Source organism: Haliotis rubra, unplaced genomic scaffold, assembly GCF_003918875.1.
Source record: "Haliotis rubra isolate DU_JTF1 unplaced genomic scaffold, ASM391887v1 Scf5, whole genome shotgun sequence".
In the NCBI taxonomy this organism is placed as follows: Eukaryota; Metazoa; Mollusca; class Gastropoda; order Lepetellida; family Haliotidae; genus Haliotis; species Haliotis rubra.
The window spans coordinates 5,380,811-5,406,944 of record NW_025767190.1 but is presented as its reverse complement, the minus strand read 5'-3'; the positions used below and the strand labels follow the sequence as shown (position 1 = coordinate 5,406,944).

The 26,134-nt window shown below is 39.1% G+C and overlaps 1 protein-coding gene across 1 annotated transcript in view; it reads right to left on the bottom strand.

Moving 5' to 3' along the window:
* LOC124291743 (dynein axonemal heavy chain 3-like) overlaps nt 1–26,134 on the bottom strand; it is an 86,411-nt gene that overhangs the window by 20,916 nt on the left and 39,361 nt on the right. Inside the window, 18 exon segments of the mRNA XM_046728817.1 lie at nt 315–448; nt 1,001–1,168; nt 1,709–1,894; nt 2,633–2,757; nt 4,455–4,582; nt 7,251–7,454; nt 8,754–8,905; nt 8,907–8,981; nt 12,898–13,083; nt 13,622–13,783; nt 13,785–13,806; nt 14,616–14,696; nt 21,240–21,397; nt 23,945–24,070; nt 24,760–24,921; nt 25,210–25,232; nt 25,235–25,625; nt 25,761–25,891. Coding sequence (XP_046584773.1) covers nt 315–448; nt 1,001–1,168; nt 1,709–1,894; nt 2,633–2,757; nt 4,455–4,582; nt 7,251–7,454; nt 8,754–8,905; nt 8,907–8,981; nt 12,898–13,083; nt 13,622–13,783; nt 13,785–13,806; nt 14,616–14,696; nt 21,240–21,397; nt 23,945–24,070; nt 24,760–24,921; nt 25,210–25,232; nt 25,235–25,625; nt 25,761–25,891 — 2,614 coding nt within the window.

Sequence of the window (26,134 nt, the reverse complement as noted above, 5' to 3'; positions counted from 1 at the left end):
GGTTAAAATAGGCAGGAACGTATCCAAATTACATTAAACTGTCAGAGTAAGTGAGTTAATATTTACTAGTAAGCCAATGTAGGCAATATGAAAGCAATATTGTGGGAGCGTGTAAATAATCACATCTGGATTAGACATAGCTACAATATTATGAGCACGTCCCATGCTAACTGTGTCTGATAAGATGCAATGACACTAGACACACATTTCACACAATACAATTCCTAATAACTGAATTTCGCACTCAGGAGCTATTATGCCTATGATGGTATGTATTTTGACAGATCACCTTGTGATGACTAGGTCTGTCTTACCTCTCTGACATGTTCCTCACAGACTCATGGAAGTACTTGCACATGATGACAGTCTCCTTCCTAACGCCGTCCTCCAGCTCCACCTCCTCCAGGAACTTGTTGGCCACCATCTCCAGGGCATCCTCCGGCCACGCCTGCACACACACAACACAGGCTCGTGATAACACCATACTAAATACTTACTGTGTACTGTAAATTACCAGTCTACAGCTGCACAAATGATATCTAGCTAAGTCAGCCTTGGTGCATGACATTAACTGTGCCAGTCTTTACACATTTAACATGTAATAATTCTTGCCATACTGATACCAGAATCATAATGTCAGTGTTGTAAGTCAACCCAATACATCATTATACACTGAATTGCATGTACAACTTGTTGGTTCAACAGCAACTGTTCGAAATGTTCTTATGTAACAATGACGATCACTGCAAAGTTCCTATGTTAATACAGAGATGTGATCTGGGGGAAATGACTTGGAACAGTTTCTTTGAGATCATCAGTGTTTGTGAAGAGGAAGCTCAATGTTATCTTTAATAACAATGGAACAAAATCTCAGTATCACTGGGAAGCTTCAGGATAAGTCTGACTATACATATATGAGTATGGTGTCTCACCTGGAACCAGTATCACTGGGAAACTTCAGGATAAATCTGACTATACATATATGAGTATGGTGTCTCACCTGGAACCAGTCGATTGTGCAGCAGTTGATGAGCGAGGGGAACATCCTCAGTCTGTTCCTGAACGCATCGCCAATAGGACTCATGGCCAGTACAATATGGAGGTTGGTCTTCACTCTCTCTATGAAGAAGTTGTACATTGACAGTGGGGTGGCCTCAATTTTCTTACCCTGGAAAACAATAGGAAATGATTTTAAAAGAAGTCATATGGAGAACAAATATATTTAGATATACAACAAAGATGTATATTAGTATAGTTTGACAAGAAGTATTGTTTGACAATGTTCAGTCTTCTGAAGCAAAGGATGCCATGTTGACATGCTGAGATGTACAAAAGTCTTCATAACATCAACATAATGAACATGTTAAGTACTCATTCATTTGTCTCAATGCATTTATTGACCATAAAAGGGAACAAAAACAAATCACTAGAGTAATACATCTGAGAATGTACATAGTTTAACGCCATAATAGTCCTGAAACAGGGACACCAAGCACCGGCTTCACAAATTCATCTGGACCCAGTATCAAACCTGGTTCTTCAGCATTACAAGAAAACACTTTCACTACTTGGCTCCATGCTGCTCAAATCTTGCATGTAAACATAGTAGCTGTTTCAGACAGTTCAAGATATCAAAAACCTAAATTACACATTGACATTACTTTACTGTCCTGATAAGGAGGATTTGAAAATGTTCTCCACAACTGACCTCATTCCTGGCAACCACCTGCATCTTCTCAATGATGTCTGCCTTCTCGTCAGCAGGGAAGATGTTGGGGACGTCGCCAGTGTTGAGGATCATACTGATATCCTCCATGAAGGACTCATCCTTGATCTGGTTGTCCGAGAACAGGAACACTGTGGGCTTCCCTTCAGAACCTGTCTTCACCAGCAACTGACAATACCAACAAGGGCTGCTTAGTCTCCATCACTGACACAGGGCTACTCTCATGTCCTTAATGATTAACATACATACATAACAATCAGAGGGACCTAACTTTCATGTCTTACATACATTTGGGAGCACTGGCCTAGTGTTCTGTGTGTACAGCATTGGGCCCCCAGGGCATGCCACAAAACTATGATTCTGGGTTTGACTCCTGGTTTACCCCGATGATCTGCATTTGTAAACACCATATCCTGGCTTGTGTGTGTGACCAAAGTAAATGCCTGCATCACTTCGGCCTTTCCACCCACATGTCATGATATAACTGGAATATTGTTCCAAGTGGCATCAAACCCAACTCCACTCCAAGAAGGAGAAGATGGTAATGTTAAAGAAAACCATCCAACAAGACACTGACAAGAAACATTCTATATTCCTCAGGGAGATGAGAATGCAATATAAAAGCTGTTTTTTTATCTGTTCCTGTTTAATGCTGCACTCCAGAATTCAGCAGTATTCCAGCTTTTACACAGTGGCTTGTAAACATCATTGAATTGTGGGTTCGGATACTAATAACATGAACAACTATAAAACATCTCGGTAAGTTATAAATGAACATTCTGTCTTAAAAACACACAATCATCTCAATATTTACAATGCCTGTGTGCCTCAACACACCTAGTGATAGCATGCATAAACTTCTGTGCTCAATATTCCTATAATAAGGTAGACCTACACAATGCTCACCTTTTTAAGGTCTTCCCTCCACTCAACTGTGGTATAGTTTTTGGTAATCTCTATTTGGAACAAGTCGAAGTCAGCCATGAATGTAGCCAGCTTGCAAGCACTCTGCCTTCCTGAACCACCAATACCTAGGAACAAGTCATTCAGTGAGACAACAGCAGCTACAAGGAATATCATTGGCAGATCCAGAGGGGGTTTTCAGGGGGTTCGACACCCCCCTTTTGAAAATGACTGAAGACCACATTGAAGATTTTTTTTGCATTGGTGGAGCCAATGGACCCCCCAACCCCCTGAATATACATGCTTCTAGTCAATGTTACAGTTACAGTGGTCAGAATGTTAAACTTTTATTGGTTAAAGATACTCTGCAGTATTCTAGTTGAAGGTCAGCAGACTGTAAACAATCAAGTTTTGACCGGTCTAGTGGTCGACATCATGAGCATCAATCTACATAAATGTTGAAATGATAACATGCTTCAACCACACTGAGCCTCACCACCTGATCCAGTACGTCATCTCTTACAGTATGTATGGGTTTCTGTGGACCGATTCTAACATGAATGTTCACAGAGGTGGTCAGAATGCTTCTGCATATTATTCATATCACTCAAAAAGGGACAAAGGGGAGAGCGGAAATGATGCTGTACTTTAAAACTCAATAATAATCTCTTGTACCTGCACACATAGCCCTACTTGGAAGATATGTGGAACTTGGAATCCCTACTGGAAATGAGCCAGCAAAATGTGAAGTATCAAGACATTTTTATTTGTTTTCATGCATAAATAGTAGAGTGAGTGTTAAAGATATAGAATTTAATGTGACCCAGTGCAAGAAGTTTCAAGAGCACGATTTTAATAACAAGATGGTAAAAATATACAGGTATATACATTAACCATGGTAACAAATGTACATATTATCATTTTTCTGTGACTAATTGGCACGAAATCATGTTCTTATATAAGGGAAATTATCTTATTCAGTCAGTGTCTAAAATCATCAGATTATCAGTAGATCTTGCATACTAATTCATCAGCGTTCCATACATTCATCCCCGCCGTGATGTTGCTGGAATATTGCTAAAAGCGGCGTTAAAACCAAACTCAGTCTGTCAGTCCATACATTCATCTCATTACCAGTCACCAAGAAATGGGTAACACAGGTTGTGTCCGATTAGAAACATTTGATAAACGTGATGAACCCATGTTGACAAAGGTATGCCCAGTTTAACTTTGGTTGACCAGTGTTAGCTCATATTAATGATTTACATAACCCTTGCCGACGTAGTGAACTTAAGGTATGGAATTCATGGTGACATTAAAGTGAGTTCCATTTACTAATACAATCATGACCAGAAGGATTTTAATGAACATGCTTTACTATTTTATAATTTCTGATATGAATCAGGGAAATCCAACTTCTGAATGTTGGTAGAAATAGACAAGAATCAATAACGCAACCATGATATTTAATGATTTGCATTGCTATGTTACATTCTGTGTCCCAATATGCACATTATTTTCATTTTATATGTGTAAAATAAGGTACAGTGGCACGTAGTGAAGATGTGAAGCACATGTTAACCTCTCATACTTGTGAGTCATAACAATACACAAGGCTGTTGCATTTCTTCTCCCAGCATCCTTTTTTGTATTGAAGGTAAAGTTTCATTTCATAATTTATATTTTGGGCATTGCCAACTAATGCTTGTTTAATACTTTTTTCTCAGGCTGACTTAAATTAACCCTGGCTGTAGAGATGTGGTAACCTCCTTTGGCTCTGTTCACTCTAGGTTTAATGAAACAATAAACAGACAGAGATATTTACCAACAAGCAGCGCATGTCCATTGTCCTGCAGCAATACGCGACTGACACGCGAGATGTGCTCAATAGCAAACTTAAACATAACAAGGTGCATGGGTGCTTTGCTCATGGTGTTGAACTCCTCCAGATAGCTGCAGAGGAAAGAGAGGAGAGAAGAGTTTAGACAAGTATACATGCATACCAGAAGATTTATATCGAGAAATTGCAGCTAGAAATTTGAGAAATTTCAACAAAATGCATCAAAGAGGAATAAACATCATTCAAAGGCCTTTCTCAGTGAACTGTTGAGTATTATTCATCCTGTGGTAGAGAAAATAACTCAAGAAAGAGGCACTTTAGACAGGGTGTCAGATATATTAAACATGATATTTACTACAACAGCAATAACCTTGGTAAGTGTACAAATGTTCCTGCTTTACCGTAATGTGAATAGAAAGAATTAGAGTGAGTGAGTGAGTGAGTTATTATTTAACGTCACATCGGCAATATTTCAGTCATATCGTGACAGAAAGAATTAGAAAGATATATCAGTATATAAACAGATCATTACATGTGTATAGAACAGAATTCAGAAGATATAACAATAGTTCCCATAGCATTTTAAGTTCTTTTGCTGAAATTCTGCAATATGCAGAAAATGTATGATTCCACTTCATTTTAAAATGTACATAACAGCATATTCATAAGACAGAGTGCCAGGGCATTTCAATATGTTTAAAAATTAGTAAAGATTCTTGACAAACAGTCTACATGTTTTGCATGCATAGTGATTTCATTTTGATAGAAAATTCATGTTTGACTTAATGATAAATAACAATAAATTGAATGTGTTTCAAACAACATGCTGACATGCTCCTTTGTGACATGCACCTACTGCCCATCCTGTATCTGAAACATGTCATGACATTCCAACACCCACTGACATCCAATAGTGTCTATTATTGTAGAGATAAGAGTGTGTACAGATATAGGAATACTGTGAGATATAAACATCTACCACCAGACTGTGTACAGGACCCAGCTTCACACAACAAACATCAACAATAATTTAAACCTGTACAGTCTGTCATTGGAGGCTAAATGTGCAATACTGTAATGGAAACAGATTTCTTCAGGACTGAAAGTCAGTGAGCGAGTGAGTGAGTGAGTTTGGATTACACTGCTTTTATCAATATTCCAGCAATATCACAGCAGGGGACACCAGAAATGGGCTTCACACATTGTGCCCAAGTAGGGAATCAAACCTGTGTCTTCTGCATGACGAGGAATGCTTTAACCATTAAGCTAGCCCATCACCACTGTTCAGGACTGAAGTTACTACAGGTTGTACTCGTATGCAATGACAAAATACTGCCATGGCTATGAGAACCAGAGATGTTGACTGTATAAAACTAGGATGCTGAAAATCTACTATTACCACATATTCTTAACAAACTGAGATCCAAAAGTCCTGTGAAACTATGCATATACAGTCAAATCCCGATGAGTCGAATCGCTGGGGACCAAGTAATTAATTCAACTTATCGATGTATTTGAGACATAGGTATGTCTATGAGGGTAGAAAAAAAGATGATCCAGTCTTAATTCCTCCGCCTAAGCATTTGTTTATCTAATGATTTCCATATCACTAATAGGGGCACCTTATCAGTTCCAGTCTGATTAGCACAGACAGTGATTTCCGTAAAATCACTAGTCTGCCTTTTGAACTCGTCAATGGCGGAAAGGTGTGAGCCGCGCTGGTTTGTTAATTGGATCAGTTTGCTACACCAATCAACTTCTCATTGACTGACTTCGGATTATGTATACAAAATTGCTGTTGTTTGAATCTCATGGGACCAAATTTCCTTCTCGAGTGTGTATTTATGAGACGAATTCGTGTAACCGGTATTCAAATGATGACAACTATAACAGGGAATGGTCGGGACCAACAGGTACTTCGAGTTATGCATAATATTCGAGGCACCGGCATTCGACTCATCGGGATTTGACTGTACTTGCATATTTAGCAAATAAACTGCGAAATGAATGACAGAACACTCCATTTAACCTCCAAAATATTCAAAGACAAAATAACTGGAATGATGAACGATGAAGCAAGATGCAAGTATTTGAACTATTTGTAAAAAGTTGTACAAGCCAGCATAACATGAGTGAGATCATTGTGTGCTACCCAGTGACCTGACACAGTGACCTGACACGGTGACCTGACACAGCGACCTGTCACTGTGACCTGAACAACCCATGCCAGGAGGTCACTGACTGTGAGTGAGGAGAAATATTACTTACTACAGCACCATCTCTTGGTAATGACTAATATAAGTAATGATCTTATGTTAGTCATGTAAGAAGTACACTGTTACTTATTAAAACAGAACATCTAACTACCTGGAATGACAATATGGAACGTTAAATGAAAATGAATGTTCTCAGGTAAAGGCTTTACAAAGTAGAGGGGCAACATCCTTGGTCCTAGTTTGAAAAAGTTTCATAGCATTAACAAATTATTCTTTTTGTCATAAGAAAGGAAAACAACTTACAATGTATTAACAATAGGATATGATCCACAAAAAATTATAAAAAATAATAATGGATTAATTTTGGTCAATATCAGGCGTGATTGGTACAGGTTTAAGCTTGATAATTGTACTTACACTTACCAATATGTCGCATTGAAAGAATATATAATTTGAAATCCATCAGTCATTACCTGTCAATTCTGCCTTGACTATTACTAAAGCTTTAAAATGGCAATTAACAATGTTAGTAGAAATATTAGTAAAACGTAAATGGATGACTTACTGTTCCATTACACTGGTCAGCTCCTTGAGATCAGTGACCTCATCGTATACCTTCTGGTCAGCATTCATGTAGTCACCAAAGAACAAACTACGGACATTATCGTCAACAACGTTGCCACTCTTAGACAAGTGGCCCAGTATTTTATCAATGTTCATCTTAAAGTGGGTCTGTGACATTTCTTTCACAATGTTGAAGAAAGTGGTCCTGAAATACAACATAAATACATTATCAAGGTTGGACAAAATATTTAACAATGAAAGTGTTGTGCTGTTCAGTGGACTACACTGAACTATTTTAACATCCCGGTAAGTCCCAAATAAATAGACTGATGCTCATAATTGCTGGATTGTCTAGTCCAAGTTTCTATTATGTGCATGTTGCCATTGTATATCCGAAATACTGGTGAGTGTGGTATTAAACAACAAACATGAGATTTCCATCATATTAGACAATTCAGAACCTGTCCAAGATATTTTTATGGATTAAACTTCTTTTTTATTTCCCTTACGACGTTTCAGGACAATTCCAGGTCCCTTCCAGTTGAGACTATGACGTCATCACTATGACGTCATAACTGCATTAATCCATAAAAATATCTTGGACATCTATGTACAACTTCTAAATGCCACTGAAAGACATAATTCAGAACCTGTTAATTATCTTGTACACTGTATACTGTAAGCATCAGTAACAATTTTTGTCTTTTATGCAAGGTTAAATTTCAAAATGCAGGTATGCCTTGTTGAAGCAGGCAGTATTTGACAACCAAGTATACTTTTTTTAATCAAACCACCATACTAACTGATAATGATATCATCCCACACATTCTAAGTGGTAACTAGTGTAACTTATATCATATGATATCATTAGGAAACCTTTCAAAATGAGAAACATATTTTTTCAAGGGAACTATAAAACACTTTTTACGAGATTTTGAAATGTTTAAGTGTATCAACCGGAGAAAAGTCAGTGGTGAAAGACATGGGTTGTTCCAAATTCTGCATATAACCATTACATATTCCCTGTATTTGTCAGATTTACTGGTGTAAAAGAATATGTTTCACTGGAACCACATGAAAAAAAGTGTCACAAAATGCAAAAATGTGTGCCCTTTTTATTTTAACCCTGCCTTCATAAAGTATGAGGTATGACATATATATGACCATTAAGCATGTAGGTGGGTGTAGCACCACTTTGGACAGTGTTTCAGTAATTACATGTGAGTCAGCTGGATGTGAGTCAGCTGGATGTGGGTCAGCTGGATGTGAGTCAGCTGGATGTGAGTCAGCTGGATGTGAGTCAGCTGGATGTGGGAGGAAAGATTGAATACATGCAGTCGAGACATTTGTCACAGATTTGCTGCTGACAAGCCTTGAATACTAAACAGGGTGAAGGTGGAATTCAAACCCACAGAATTCAGAATACCCCAGGGACATTAATACGCGGATGCAACACGGCCAGTGCCAGGTACTGTAGCCGATTATTATCGTACGTAATATTTACCTGTCTGCATCATCAATGAGACGGTCATAGAAGACCCTGTAGACCTCATGCACCCACAGCCTCATCAGCTTCTCTGGTTCTGTCATGTGAGTGGGGGGCACGAGCAGCACGCCACGGATCACTCGGGAGAAGTCTCGCAGGTTGAACACGTTAGTGACTCTTGGTGGGTGTTGGGAGGAAGCTCTGAATGGCCTCCTTGTAAACACCCATAGTAGCTGACACAAGCAGCTGCAACAGGACAACATACTTGATAACTCGTCAACAATACCAGAGTTGCTCTCTGGGAGTTCTTCTACTGTGCAACTTTCAACCTTCCATGGACAATAGTCTGTGCAGTTTCATAATAGAGATGTTTAGTTGTGCAGTTAGAAACAAATATTAGTGTATTCATTATTGAAACATTTCATTAGGCTGTCATTAGGGCAGGCCACTTCTGCATTTACCAAGCACACATATACTTAGGGAGATTGGTTATACAATTATGACAGCATACCCTAACAAATTACACACAACGAAATAATCCCAACTATCTTCTCAAAAGTTATTTTGTAAAATACATAAATACAACTACATCAACAAAGAATCAAATATAATTACAATTCTTCTTACAGCTTTTGAATATTAAATATTGTGTTTTAAGATTTGAGCTTTAGAAATTTTTCCCACAAACATTTCACCACAGTTTTCAAACACTTGTCATATGATATGACTGTGGACAAAATCTGTCCTTTAACACCAACTGACAACAAGGGAACTCTTAACATTTTTAACACAAACGAAATGTTCAAACCAACATCTGTATAACAGCAAAAACATGCAAACATAATCTGGTATCCAAATGAAATCCTGAGCTTTAAAACGAGTGTGATCCAAACAGGCACAGTGGAGTGTTTCCACATAGTGCTGCTGTGTCTTGAGGCACACACATCTGAGTGTCACACACCACAAAGGCATAAGCCTGACAACTGAATGAGAAACATTATCAACTTCTAAAAAACATATACTGCCTTTTGACAAAGTCGGAAACGGTTTAAATCAATATCAGCAATATTACAGGAACATTCGACAACATGCTGCTGGACAACTGGACCACCCATCCCAACCTCCCAGAAACCAGAACTGTGGATTATAGCATCCTTGAGAATGAATTTTGTATTTCCCTCGCCAACACTCCATGTGGATGCCAGACACCAAGACCCACGACAGATAATAGTAACTTATGTTGATTGAATACCAGTTTTAACTTCATTGAATACTACTATAACTTAATTGAATACTACTATTACTTCATTGAATACTACTATTACTATAACTTAATTGAATACTACTATAACTTCATTGAATACCACTATAACTTCATTGAATACTACTATAACTTCATTGAATACCACTATAGCTTCATTGAATACCACTATAACTTCATTGAATACTACTATAACTTCATTGAATACCACTATAACTTCATTGAATACTACTATAACTTCATTGAATACCACTATAACTTCATTGAATACTACTATAACTTCATTGAATACTACTACAAATTCATTGAATACCACTATAACTTCATTGAATACCACTATAACTTCATTGAATACTACTATAACTTCATTGAATACCACTACAACTTCATTGAATACCACTATAACTTCATTGAATACCACTATAACTTCATTGAATACTACTATAACTTCATTGAATACCACTACAAATTCATTGAATACTACTATAACTTCATTGAATACCACTATAACTTCATTGAATACCACTATAACTTCATTGAATACTACTATAACTTCATTAATGTACTATCAAAGTATTTCAGTCTTACAAGGGAGGAAGGTGTGGCTAAACAAGAACAACAGTCAAGGTTAATCAGGAACTTGGAACCTGTGATCAGGGTTATATTCCTCAAAGCAACCTCTGCACTATAACTCACCCATACAAAACAAACCTTAGTGCCATGAGAGTCGGAGGTCTGTGTTAAAGTTTGAGGATTACAATTACATAGCACTAAGATCACTTTATACAATGGCACCCTTATAAGGGGACATAACTCTGCACATCTGTGGTACCTCAGGCGACCAAGGCATACATGCCCTGTTCAAAGTGACTTTAGTCTCTATGACCATGTGACCATGTGACCAAGTGACCAAGAATGTTCATCAACATATTGAGCACATAATTAGGGATATCATTCCCTTTTGCCTTTGATAGAAAACAGTAATCCTACGGCCAATACCTCTTCCTGAAGAAATCATGGTATACCAGTCACATCCAAAAGAAACATTTTGTTTTCACAAATTGGTCGACACAAATTCAACAGAATAAAGAGCATTGTAACACTAACACTGGATGGAATTTGTCATGTTAGTGAGTGGGTAGTGGTTGTGTTAGTGAGGAGTTAGTGGTGTTAGTCACGCAGACAGTGAGAGTACTTACAGCCGAGTCCTGTATGACATTAAGTGATAGTGAGTAGTGAGAAGATAGTGGTTACAGAGACATCACAATGTTACCTTGTAGAAACAACTTGACATGTAACAGATGTACACAATAACATACATGTGACAGTTCTACTGTTGAGAGGGAGATGCAGTTGGTTACATTTGAATGCCTCCAGTGAAGGTCATGTACACAAATCTCATTTGTTATAAACTGTGGTTATCTGCTCAAGAAAACCTCATAAAAGATAAATCCAGCAATAACAATGTCTGACAGATTATTGCTTTATTGCAGTTCGCCATTCCCAATTCTGAGCATGAATTATTCCAAAGAGTTAAACATGGCTTCTGGCTTTCTCAGTGAGTTTTCACCCTCTACTTCTGTACTTACGATGGAATACCACAGTGATGCTGGACATGGATCACACTTTTGGTCAAACCCTACAGACCATGGCAAATGTAGGATTTGAACCCAAAAGCAGTATATACTGCACAGTGGCACCTTCTTCACTGAACCCCCTGACCTAGCCTAGTGACAAACCAATAAAACTGACCAGCCGATAGTGTCCATCAATGGTCACCACTGACCATGGTGGCCCTTGAAAGACATCACAGGGTAATGAATGATACATGCTACCACCTACATACGTATAGGCCAAAACCATCGTACAATACAACTATACAATACAAAATCAGTGACATATGCCTGTCAATTCTATTATCAGCCTGTTAGAAAATAGAGGTCCCTTGGTTGGCATGGATAATTCTTTTTTTAATGCATGAAAACAAAAAACAAAACACTTTTATGGCTAGCCAATCAAATGCAATGGAATCACTAACAATATAATTAATATTCAAATGTTCTACCCCACATTAGCCTAACTTCTAATAGCTGCATCTCCCTTCAACTGCATCACATGACCATGTTTTACTTCTATTCTGTGAGTAGACAGTGACTGACTTCATGTATATGAGAGAAGAAGAACAGTAGCTGATATTACAGGTGAGTTGATACACAATACACAAGATGACATGAGAGATACATGTGTTGGTGTTTTTAGTTAAACACATCTTCGGAAACATGCTGACATTTGGGACAATTTTTTACATTGTAAGATGAACATGCTCTATGTGAAGAATGACATGAAATATTACTAGTGTAAAATAGAAAGTGACACTTTTCACCCATTCTCATGTTCACTATCAGATCAAATTAGAGTTCTCTGCTATACGAAATTGACAAAACAAATTCCAAGAAGACAATCCCATAAATAACTTAGCAATATAACTCCATCTCTGTACCAGGTATTGCTCTGATTGGCTGTAAGACTGCTGATGAGTTGTGGAGCAATATGTACTCACTCATGTTACCAGATAAGGTTTCAGATTTCCACATGAGAACACTTGTTACATTCCAAAAAGGTTCATCACAATCCAAAAACATTTGTTTCAATTGAAATATAAACACTTTCTGTCCAACTATTTCATCCTCATATGACTGCATCCACAACAAATGTGCAACATCAAGCAAGAAAGATTTGTAGAGGCAAGTGGTTGGTCTTCACAGACAAGGCCATAATTTAATTACACCACTAGCAGCTAACAGAATCTCTCAGACCATAAACTAAGTCATGAACACTAGGAACTAGGCCATGAGAATGGGTGACAGTGGAATGGTATCAGTAACAGTGGGTGATCCCTACCTTGCCATTCCTGGGGAAGGACTGCTCAAAGCCCTTGGAGAAATGCCAGTCTGTGATTGTTGTGAAGATCCTGTTCATTGTGTTGTCGTCAAACTCCTCAATGGAGACGATGTTGAGATGGCGAGAGAATCGTCCAGTGATGTCATTTCTTCCTCCACCAGGGGGACCCATGGCCGTCACGAACAGCTGGGAGTAGAGCCAAGTATTCAGTTAAATAACATCACATCAAATTACAATTGAGTACTCCAGGGGACTTTTAGATGTCATAGAGCAATGGTCCAGTAAACTACAGCAGGGGTACCTGAACAATGAGCTTTACACATTTTGACCATGCTGGCAATCAATCCGGGAGTCTTTGGAATGAAAGCTTTTACCTCTTAGCTTAAATTCTGGTGTCCCCACTGAATGGAGACAGTACCCAAGATCTTCTTCCACTAAATTGTGCTGGATATACTAATGAATAACCACAATTCTCAGATCCAGTTAATCAGAGATATCTTTATGTCTACGAGGCCATAAGTTTTGTCTAATAAGTATTGCCCCATATATTCACGTTGACGGGTGTTATTCGCAATAAAGAAGTTGCCGTCCATAAGTCTTGCTTTTCTTATACATTCCACTTCTAAATGCCCCTCAAAGATTTGAGTGTTTTTCTAGCCAGCAGGTTCATACAAAAGTTGATCAAACTGTTATCTAAATGAACAAATGTTCTGTGATTACTTACAACATCAACAAGGTAGACTTTGGATGTGTCCTTCCTGTCATACCAGTGACCGTGGTCAATCCACTGTCGGAGCAGCTCAATGGGAGGCTGGGCGCCATACTTCTCCTTGGCAGGCATGTTCAGATCATCAACAAACACAACTGACCTCTTCCCCATTGGGGGGACCATACACACCCTTCCTCCTCCTGGGAACATTTTGTAAAAACATTCATTAGTTCTTCAGTACAATAGCATATGCAGTAAGGCTCAACTAAGCAACTTTTATTGATATTAATAAAGACAAGAAGACATGGTCATCAATATCCCCTACCACAGTGTTCATATTTGGTTCCTATTTTTTAACTCCACAATGCCATTCATGTCCAGAAAACATACCACATTTGGTTTCCCTATCTATAATTGAGAGAATCTGTCCCCACTGGGGATAACGTGCACAAAGTTAAGAAACGCATGACAAGGGCCATAACTCTGTAACAAATTTTAACACTTGTAAATCTTTGTCCATTACAAATGGGGATTACAAGAAGAAATCAACCAATGGCACCCTAGACACTGGGTCAGTTCCACGTGACAGACAATCCATAATTTTGATGAAATTAAGGATTCAAACAACCGTCCATGTTTGGATCCCATAGGACATGATGTAATATTACTTGAATCTATTTTCAATTTTACAATACTCTAGATCCAGTTACACCATGTAGGAATATATATGGTATAATACACTGCATCACCAATTCCCAACACATTGACAAAACACATGGCTGTAGTCAGATGTTTCTTCTTGTATATATAACAGAAGCAAAGTCTCTTGGCCCTGTATCACAAAGCTCTCGTAAGTTTAAGATCTTAGCATTTCTCATAGCATTTGTACCTCCTATACTGTAACATAGGAAGTACGAATGCTATGAGAAACATTACGAGATCTTAGGCTTACGAGAGCTTTGTGAAACGGGGCCCTGGACTCTGTGACTGATGACCTTTGTGGACTCACCTGTCCAGTTTGGACATGACGATGTCTTGGGTCTGGTTTGCAGATGTGCGGGCAGAGAAGTTGATGCAGTTGGGGATGTAACTGATGATCAAACAATAGATCTAGGTTATACTTGGAATGTTGAAAATAAAAATGTAATTTTGGAGTAAAATTGATATTTTATACTTATCCTGACTCATGCTCTTTTGCTTGTCTTCTTCTTCTTCAAGTAACATAGTGGAACACTTGTATCTCCCTAATTGAAGCTCCCTTCAATTTAAAATCACTAATTAGTATTCACCACGAAGTTACCTCCTTTCCACAAGCTGAACCAGGGCTTCACCTCTACCCATGTGCCTCACTCTCTCCTCATATACTGAGCCCAACATTTGAATTTACAGGGAAATCCAAAGTGTTATTTGGGGAGGATGGGAGGGCTGACCTCATGAGTCAGGATAAGTATAAAATATCAATTTTACTCCAAAATTACATATTTTTCCCTTATCCTGACTCATGCTCTTTTGTTTGTAGCATCCTAACGGAACGGAGGTGGGAATATCTAATACTTTGGATTTTTAATAATTAGTGATTTGAACTGTGATGATTGTAATAACCCTATGGGAACTTCATAAAGGCACTGAACTGATGAATTCCTGCTGCTAACTTATCAGCTGCCATATAAAAGGTTATTACCATGTACTTATTATGATAAAGTATATATAACATTAATACAATGCTTAAGACTAATAGACTTAAGCTTGTTAATATGCTAGTATAAACTCCTTAGAGTTTGTTAGCTAAAATACTTTAAGATATAACATAGTACTAAGCTTAAGATATGATTAAACTTAAGCTAATTATATAATAGCAAACTCTTTAGAGTTTGTTAGTTAATATACTTATATGATATAGATATAATGCTGAGCTTAAGATATGAATAAGCTTTAGCTACATATATAATAGCAAAACTCTGTAGAGTTTGTTAGCTAATATATTTTTATAATATGAGTATAGTACTGTGCTTAAGCTATAATTAACTTAAGCTACATATATAATAGCCAAACTCTGTAGAGTTTGTTAGCTAATATATTTTTATAATATGAGTATAGTACTGTGCTTAAGCTATAATTAACTTAAGCTACATATATAATAGCCAAACTCTGTAGAGTTTGTTAGCTAATATATATTTATAATATTAGTATAGTACTGAGCTTAAGATATAATTAACTTAAGCTACATATATATAGCAAAACTCTGTAGGGTTTTGTTAGCTAATATATTTTTACAATATGAGTATAGTAGTGTGCTTAAGATATAATTAACTTAAGCTACATATATAATAGCAAAAAAACCGTCAGAGTTTGTTAGCTAATATATTTTACAATATGAGTATAGTAGTGTGCTTAAGATATAATGAACTTAAGCTACATATATAATAGCAGAACTCCCAGAGAGTTTGTTAGCTAATATATTTTACAATATGAGTAGAGTATTGTGCTTAAGATATTATTAACTTAAGCTACATATATATAATAGCCAAAAACTCTGTAGAGTTTATTAGCTAATATGTTTATAGTGTAACCATAGTACTAAGCTTAAGATAAGATTAGACTTAAGCTAAATGTATATAAGCAAAATAAACTCCTTAGAGTTTATTAACTAATATACTTTTATGTTAAAAACATAGTACTGAGCTTAAGTTATAATGAAACTTAAGCTATATATATATATAATAACAAAACCTCGTCGAGTTTTGTTAGCTAATACCTTTATAATGTAAACATACTGCTTAAGATATGATGAAAACTTAAGCTAATTGTATAATAGCTTAAAACAACCCTTTAGAGTTTGTTAGCCATGATATAAACCTAGTATTGAGCTTATGAAGGAAAACTTAAGCTACATATATAATAGCAAGAACTCCGTGAGAGTTTGTTAGCTAATACATGTTATAATGTAACCATAAAGCTTAAAATATGATGAAACTTTAAATATATAATAGCAAAACCCTCTTTAGAGTTTTGATAGCTAATATACCTATATGATATAAACATAGTACTGCGCTTAAGATATGAATAAGCTTAAGGTTACATATATAATAGCTAAAACTCTGTAGAGTTTGTTAGCTAATACATGTTATAATATAACCATATTGCTTAGAAATATGATGATACTTAAGCCAAATAGCAAAAACTCTTTAGAGTTTGTTAGCTAATCTACTTATATGATATAAACATAGTACTAAGCTTAAGATATGAATAAGCTTAAGCTACCTATATAATAGCAAAACTCCTTAGAGTTTGTTAGCCAATATATTTTAATAATATGAGTATAGTACTATGCTTAAGGTATAATTAGCTTAAGTTACCTATATAATAGTAAAACTCCGTAGAGTTTGTTAGCTTAATTAACTTAAGCTATGTATAAAATAGCCAAAACTCTGTAGAGTTTGTTAGCTAATGCATTTATCATGTAACCATAGTATTACTCTTAAGATATGAATAACTTAAGGTAAATATATATAATAACAAACTCTGTAGAGTTGTTAACTTATATATTGTATGATGTAATAATCATAGTACTGTGATGATAAAAGGAACTTAAGTAAATTATATATAGCATGAAGCTATTTAGTATTGTTATAAGATAAGTAAAAATCTGTTAGATTGACTTATCTTCTCCGAGGAACTGTCAGCTGTTGTGCGAGGACCATGGGATCGAATTGGTGTATACCTGAGACGTCCTCGGTGGTGATATCTCTCAGATAATGGTTTGCAACCACCATATCGGATTCCCAGAAATAAACCCTCCATTATTTCAATCACATTTGTGTAGAACAATTGTAGAAGTTAGCTATAATATCATGAGTATTAAGCTCATGGAGGGTCGGAATAGGTCCATCCGCATATGCACGTAGGTATGACAGTTCTGATCCAAATGGAGATATAGTACATGAGACTTCACTCTCATGAAGTTGATGATAGAGGAAATAATCTGTTGCATTTTTTCCTCCTGTTTGGTTTGGTGGAGATAAATTTACAGTGCTCTTGCTGGCCATCTTGATAGAATCATCGTATCATGGGGTCCAAGTATGTCATCCAGGCGTGTTCATAAACCTCACTTGTGAGGTGTTGGAGCACTATATTCATATCCCCAGGTTGGGCGTGAAATTTCCGCTTTATTCTCCAAACAGAAGTTTAGTAGGTTTACTAACCATCTAGTTGTGTTAGTCGCTGATGAAATTCAGCTGTAGTCTGAAACGCTGTGGATTTACATCCACTTGTATCTTTCGCCTAGGTAATTCGCTGCTAAGTCCTTGACGATGTAGGTGCACAACCAGGTGTGTCTGTCCTCGTTGAACTTTATGTAAAATCGCCTGACTGGACTCCATCCCTCGCCTTAACTTGACAGGGAGGTCTCTAACTTGAAGAAAGGCAGTCTAATCATGAATGTTCAGGTTAACTGGACTGTAATGAGGCTTGCTCGCTCACTGATATATAGTTGTCACTTGTGACGTAAGTCTTGAACTGTGAATAGAGATCGACCTCTGTGTAGGTCGTTGTCCCTCGCGTCCAATCAGAACAAGGCATTTTGATTCTGTATAATACCCGCTGTGATGTCACGGTGTGTAGCGGGAAAACCCACCTTGAATAAATTCTTGTCGCCGTTGATATTAGCATAAACGCCGGTCTTCACCGTAGCTTCCCGGTTATCCGAAAGTGACCACGCGTGTTTCGAGGGTTAATGGTAACCGCTGAAACCTCCGGCCAAATATCTCGCTTCTGTAATTTTATGCTGGGTAGGTTATTTTCCTGGTTGTCGGAAAGTAATTTCAGTTTTGAATATAATTCGACTTCCTTATATATAAGGGTAAAACAACTTGCAAGTTGTGAGCTTGTAGACTGTATACATGAATGTATCGTCATAATTGTAGAATTAACGTTGAACTTGTTGTACATATTTCTTCTCAGAAACTTTGACGATTAAGAGTTATACTCGCTGTAACAAGGCTGCTGTTCAATTTCGATATTGAATTGTCTGCAGATATGCGTAATGGTCACGCATGTAGATAATCGTGATCGCCGTCCGGGATTGTATATTAGCAATTTATACGGAATAGTTGATTTCTGTGAAGATCTATGAAATGTCGCTGACTAATAATACAGCGACGTTCTGTGTTGTAAATAGCCTGAGCAATTATCTTCGGCAGAGGCTTATAGATCGCATCTGGCATACAGTTGATAATCAACTTATGCGACGCCTTGAACGGACTGACGAAAGTAGCTATATATGACGAAAGTGGCTAGTATATGGAAACCTTGGAGGAGACTTCCTCGGTGAACGCTGAGACTTCGCGAAGTTCTCGAAGTATCCCTTCTAGATCTTCTGGGTGAAGTAGACTTGAGTTACTTAGCCTTCGCGACCATCGCGAAGGTGTCGAGTCAAAGCCCGATTAGTATATATATATATATATAAATATATATATGAGCTTGCTTCGTGAACAGCCTCTGTGTTTAACAGGATGTGGATCGGTGAAGCTTGCCTAAGTAGGGGGAGCGCATGGATCATCTTATCATATTCAGAAGTCATGTTACTTAAGTCTGGTGATAAGTGTCTAATTGATCGTTCTAGATCTATTTAGGCCAGCGAACATACCGCCTCGCCATGGATTCAACAGAACCAATATACGATTGTAGTTCTTATACTTGATATCGATGATCAACTTGTCTATGGGTTGATCTTCTCGAGACTTGTGAGGGGAACGTTGATAGTTTCGCCAAGCTCTTGTATAGTCCCTCGATGTCCTTCTAGATGATGATGATCTGGATTCAGGTGTCTCGCCAGATGCCTTCGCGAAGCTTCCTCTCGTCCGTCCCGGGACCGACGATATGACCTTCGAAGGCTTCCGTGATGTCTGATGGTCCGAGTCCACATCTAGGGATGAAACCGCATAAGGTGATGATCTATCCTGCCTTCGCGAAGTCTGTACATCTAGGTTCTTCCGCTAAGCGAAGGCTGTTCATCTAGGTCCTTTCCGCCGCGAAGGCCTTCGCGAAGGCTGTACATCTAGGTCCTTCGCCAAGGTGGTCCGTGACTTCCTTCGCGAAGGTGACATCGCCCTGGCTGCTACGCTGACGGGGGTGCCTCTGGGTGTTGTTCACGTTGGAGCCTTCGGTTGCTCGGACCCTGCTACCGCGAGATATTGGTCCTCCATGATGTTCATAATTTGTCGCGATCATGTCTTCTGGGATGGTCTGTGACGAGGTCGCCGGTGCTTTATCTGGCGGTGTTAATGGAGGGGTCCACCGAAAATCGTCCGACATCAGTGTAGAGGCATCAGGCTGCATGGTGATCTCTGCTGATGTCGTTGTAGCTGTCCCCGGTCGCTTTTTATGGCGATCGCCGGGATGATGATCAGCTGATCATCGTGAGAGGTCCAGGTCATCGGCTGGAACAATCTCGTTGAGAAAGTCCTAGTAGACTTCGCTGATTTTCCTCAGAGGTCGACGCTGCCCTGGGTGCGACGCCCTGCGCTTGAGTGTTGGTAATGATGGGACCCTCAGGACGCATCATCGATATCTGCGTTGGTACATCAGGCTGCATGCTGATCTGTGCCGACATCGGTCAATCTTTGATGTACATCCGTATGATGACCGCTGATCATCATACAGGCCCAAAACTTCGATGGGAACGGTCTCGTTGTTGAGATGTAGTAGAAAACCCTCTAGTCTTCTGCTGCGACGATGGGATGTCTGGGGAAGCAGGATGCTTCTTGGAGATGGCGACTCACGCCCCACACCTCTCCACCACTCTAGCGGAACACCACACGGGAGGGGAGTCGGCCAACAGCAGTAGACTGGCGAGGGGTTCCGTGTATCAGTCATACTAGACTCTGCATACGCCGACCTATCTGCTGTGCGCAAACGCAAAGTAAATATTAATAAAAAGGTAGAATTGATAAATTAGTACCGCAACTGCAATGTGAATATAATAAACATGGCTACCGCACATCATATTAAAGGCGGATCAGCAGCAGCATAAAAACGTAATCTGCAATAGTACAGAATTTTCATCAACGTAATCCACTGAAACAAACACGGCGCCCCGTGAATAAACTGTAGAAAACGACTAAATATCAATATATAATCGCTGAAGGATACTAGCTAAACCTCTATAGATGTCTATATATGAGGTAACTAACTAAATATAATTCAAAGGATATAGTGTGTCGGAGACACAGGCGCTTCTCACGCCCAGCTCACTGGGCTTAAGAAGGAGAGAGTGAGGCACATGGGTAGAGGGTAGCTCGCTCCCGCCAGCTTGTGGAAAGGAGGTAACTCGTGGTGAATACTAATTAGTGATTTTAAATTGAAGGAGCTTCAATTAGGGAGATACAAGTGTTCCACTATGTTCGCAAGAAGAAGAAGACAAGCAAAAAGAGCATGAGTCAGGATAAGGAAAAATTGATTTATTGCAATATTGAACAATACCTATCCTATGTAACCAAGTACTCATACCATAGAGACAAAATAAACAAACATCAATAGAAGGTGTATTAAGGTGTATTGTACACTACTGATCCCAACCCACAATTGATAGCTCAGGTGATATTCCAACCCTTACTGGCCCCCATATATCACTTACACATCCTTGGGCAAACTGAGGAGATAGCTGTTGGTGATGGCCGACTTGCCCGTTCCCGTGGGGCCCACAAATAGAGTTGAGATTTCATGGGACAGATACGTCTTCAAGAAGAATGTCTGCTGTGCTGTCTCCATTGTCTGGATAATCAGGTCTGATACCTGCACACATGCAAAACTCATAGTTCACGAACATGGTGACAACAATGAGGGGAAGGATGAGTCTCATGACTGAATACATCTACCTGCTTGTTGTCTCTGTTAAATCATATGTTCTCCAATGACAGACAACAGAGCAGCCCCAGAGGCAGATTACTCAATGTACCGCAGATTAATACTTACTTTGGGAAAGTTCTGCTATATTTATCTGCAGCTCTAACAAATTTAGCTTTGCTTTATATAATGCTGTGTCTGAAAATATTATCACGCTTATTTGGTATCCAATATATTTTTATTTCAAATTTGTTTCTTCAATCATAGAGAAACAATATTTTTCCCGTTACACAATATTCATTCTCTGCAAGTGAAGTTTGCAACTAGTGAGATTCATGTGATCATGCAAAGAGTTCAAAATATTTGCACAAAGATAAAAAGATTTAAAAAATGCTTCAGATAAAATACATTGTGATTCATGCCAGAAAAGTGGTAACTAAACTTATTTGACGTGCTATTTGTGTCACATGCCACATGCATCCCTCGTGGACCTTGCTGGTTGAAGTTACTTACTTTCAACAAGACATATTTACTGAACTTTTAAACTAACAACAAGTACCCAGTCAGACCCATTCATGCCCAGTGTATAGTGACACCCTGTACTGATACAGCTCCCTAGTTCATGCCCCATGTAGAGTGACACCCTGTACTGATATAGCTCCCTAGTCCATGCCCCATGTAGAGTGACATCATATACTGATACAGCTCCCTAGTTCATGCCCCATGTAGAGTGACACCATGTACTGATATAGCTCCCTAGTTCATGCCCCATGTAAAGTGACACCATGTACTGATATAGTTCTCCAGTTCATGCACATGTAGAGTGACACCATGTACTCATACAGCTCCCTAGTTCATGCCCCATGTATAGTGACACCATGTACTGATACAGCTCCCTAGTTCATGCCCCGTGTAGAGTGACACCATGTACTGATACAGTTCCCTAATTCATGCCCCATGTAGAGTGACACCCTGTACTCATACAGCTCCCTAGTTCATGCCCCATGTAGAGTGACACCCTGTACTCATACAGCTCCCTAATTCATGCCCCATGTAGAGTGACACTATGTACTGATACAGCTCCCTAGTTCATGTCCCATGTTGAGTGACACCCTGTACTGATACAGCTCCCTAGTTCATGCCCCATGTAGAGTGACACCCTGTACTGATACAGCTCCCTAGTTCATGCCCCATGTAGAGTGACACCCTGTACTGATACAGCTCCCTAGTTCATGTCCCATGTAGAGTGACAACCTGTACTGATACAGCTCCAGAGTTCATGCCCCATGTAGAGTGACACCCTGTACTCATACAGCTCCCTAGTTCATGCCCCATGTAGAGTGACATCATGTACATCTTAGTGCATGCCCCATGTAGAGTGACATCATGTACATCTTAGTGCAAGCCCCATGTAGAGTGACATCATGTACATCTTAGTTCATGCCCCATGTAGAGTGACACCCTGTACTCATACAGTTCCCTAGTTCATGCCCCATGTAGAGTCACACCCTGTACTCATAGAGCTCCCTAGTTCATGCCCCATGAAAAGCGACATCATGTACATCTTAGTTCATGCCCCATGTAGAGTGACACCCTGTACTCATACAGCAACCTAGTTCATGCCCCATGTAGAGTGACACCCTGTACTCATAGAGCTCCCTAGTTCATACCCCATGTAGAGTGACCCTGTAGTCATAGAGCTCCCTAGTTCATGCCCCATGTAGAGTGACACCCTGTACTCATACAGCTTCCTAGTTCATGCCCCATGTAGAGTGACACCCTGTACTCATAGAGCTCCCTAGTTCATACCCCATGTAGAGTGACCCTGTAGTCATAGAGCTCCCTAGTGCATGCCCCATGTAGAGTGACATCGTGTACTGATAGACACATGACTCCTAGATGGGCCAAGTGCTGGCTTCATGCCACAAGCTCCACAACGGACATCTCACCTTTACTTTTGCCTCAAATTTCTTTTTACCAGTTGACTGTAAGTTTAAGGCAAATTACAGCAAAAGCCTTTTTGGGGGTTACATTTAATTCAATTTAGGAAATTTCAACTAGTTTTTGATATCACACCATCAACATCATGTGAACACCTCTGCAGATTCAATATGTTTTAAAATATGACTCAAAAGAATTTCAGGCTCATTAATACCTGCTTCCAGAGTATTATGTTTTTGTTGTTGCTTTTCTCTTATGTGTTGCCAAATTCTCATGTGTTTTATTGATAACAATGTATACATCTTCTTCAGAACTCATGTGTACACAACTGTTCCTGTGCTACATGAAATCAGGTCTATGTAGAAAATACAGTACAAGGTTTTCGAATATCAGAGATTGTGATCAAAATACACATCTATGAAAATATCAATCCAAGAATTTCACCACACATATCCACTCAAGTTGGATCTGCAATATTGCTTCACACACCAAATACATGTGAGTCAATAAGTGTCTCACGCTTGGCAAATCAAAAAACACTTGGTGGGGTCCTACCTTGGCCGTTGCAGGGATACCGGTCTTGCTCTTGTCAAGAGTGTCCATCCAGCTGACCCAGTGACCACTGGCCTTCTTCTCGAAGCAAAAGTCATAGATTGTGTCCCGTTCTGGGATAGAGTTACTCTGAAATATTGATGCAATGATATGTGTGTGTAAAACAGTTTCCATCAAAAACGGGGCGGTGGGGTGGCCTTGTGGTTAAAGTGTTCGCTTGTCACACCAAAGACCCAGGTTCGATTCCCCACATGAGTATAATGTGTGAAGCCCATTTCTGGTGTCCCTCGCCATGATATTACTGGAATATTGCTAAAAGTGGCGTAAAACTAAACTCCTCACTCACTCTATAAAAAACATGAGCATCTGATAACAGATCCTTTGTTTGTAGTGCAACCCCAGCTTAGTGATGATGGTCTCTTAATAATCAAGTCTGGACCACACAATCCAGTGACATCATGAGCTTTGAAGAATACAATTGAGAGAAACTGACAAGCAAGTTAATAAGTCATCAATGACCATCTATCCAACTTATAGCCCCTTACAACAAGCATGGTTTACAGAAGACCATTTCTAACCCGAGTCTGTAGTAAAATCTGACAACGGCTTGGTTAAGCAGTACGGTGGATAGCACTGTATCCTATGTCTGGATTTAACACATATCTACATCAGCAAATCTTGAGTCAATAGTACTGTTCCTTTCATCATATAAAGTCCACAATGCACTTTCCAGCATGACAGGGTTTCAGTGTTGATCATTACAACTGTATAAATGGCAGCAGGTGCTGGAAACATCCCTGTACAAGCTTCAGTCTTACCTTGGTGATCTTGATACTCTTTGGTTTGGGGTTATCTGGGTCAGTCCCACTGATGAGTGTCCGGAAATATATGTCAAACTTCTTCCGACTGTCTCCAGTCAGTGTTCCACCGATAGTCCAGATGACCGAAAACAGGAACAAACCTTGGAGCCAAAGTGTTATCTGGAAGAGAGAGAGCCATGAGCCATGATATCTACAACTGATCAGCTCTCAGTAGACTCAAATACAAACATCTGTATGTCTAGGATCTATGAGAAACAGACCTAGTTCTTCACACTATTGTTTTCACAAAATGTCCCTAAAGCATGATAGAAATATGTATATGTTACCCTGTCATGTGAAGTTCAGATATGTGCACAGTGAACACAGTGGTCAAAAACGTATCAGACGAGAAATGCTTTGCTAAAAATCACCATTACAAATACAACCTCAGAGAATCATGTGACCTACCTGTTGGTTCGTTAGACCTCTTTGGTGGGCTCCACACCCTCCTCCACCTCGTACTCGCACGCCTCCTTGACCTCATCCAACAGACAAGTAAACAGCCTCATCAGTGACTGCACCGAGTGCATGTCTGACGTCGTGATGAACGTCTTGCACTCCTTGTTGATGTAATGCAGACATGGATCCACTAGCCACTCAAACAAGTCGGCTACCAGTTCCTTGTTCTCATCAGACAGTTTCTGTGGCAGCTCATGCTGCATGTACGAGTCTCTGAGTGGCCGCCAACCCATCTGGTGGGGTTCTAAGTAGATCATACCACACCGACTAACAGTGGCTGGCGAGGCCTGCTCCAGATCCGCCGGTTCAAATATCAGGTTCATCTTGTTGCTCATCTGGATGATCTCACCGCTCATCAAACACAGCTGGAATAGAATTTTAGGATGTTCAAAATTTGATCATTTTATTAAAAAAACTGATGGACTTATGATCCTTGTATGAAAGAATAATATGAAGATGTTGAAACTGCACTGTAAATGTTCATGACTATGCAATGTTACCTTCTTGTTGTCATCCAGTACAGTGTTCATGTTTTCAATCCACACAGCATCTACAGGGCCGTCAAACAAGATCCACTTGCGGTCATCATTTGGGTTACTGGCATACTCTCGGAATGTGTTTGCCAACACACCTAGGAATCATCAGGTCACAATTAATTATGAAGCCAAACTTCCAGAATCCTATAATTCTCCGATATCACATACAATAGTAAGTACCGCAGGGTGTATCTGCAGCACTTCTATTTTCTTTGGGTGTGCTTTGTGCTTAACACTCCTCACAGAAATTTTCCATCTATATCTAGACAGATCAATCCAGTGATCGATGTAGTTAGCAAACAATCTCGATCATGAGGGTACAAAGATATGCAATCAGT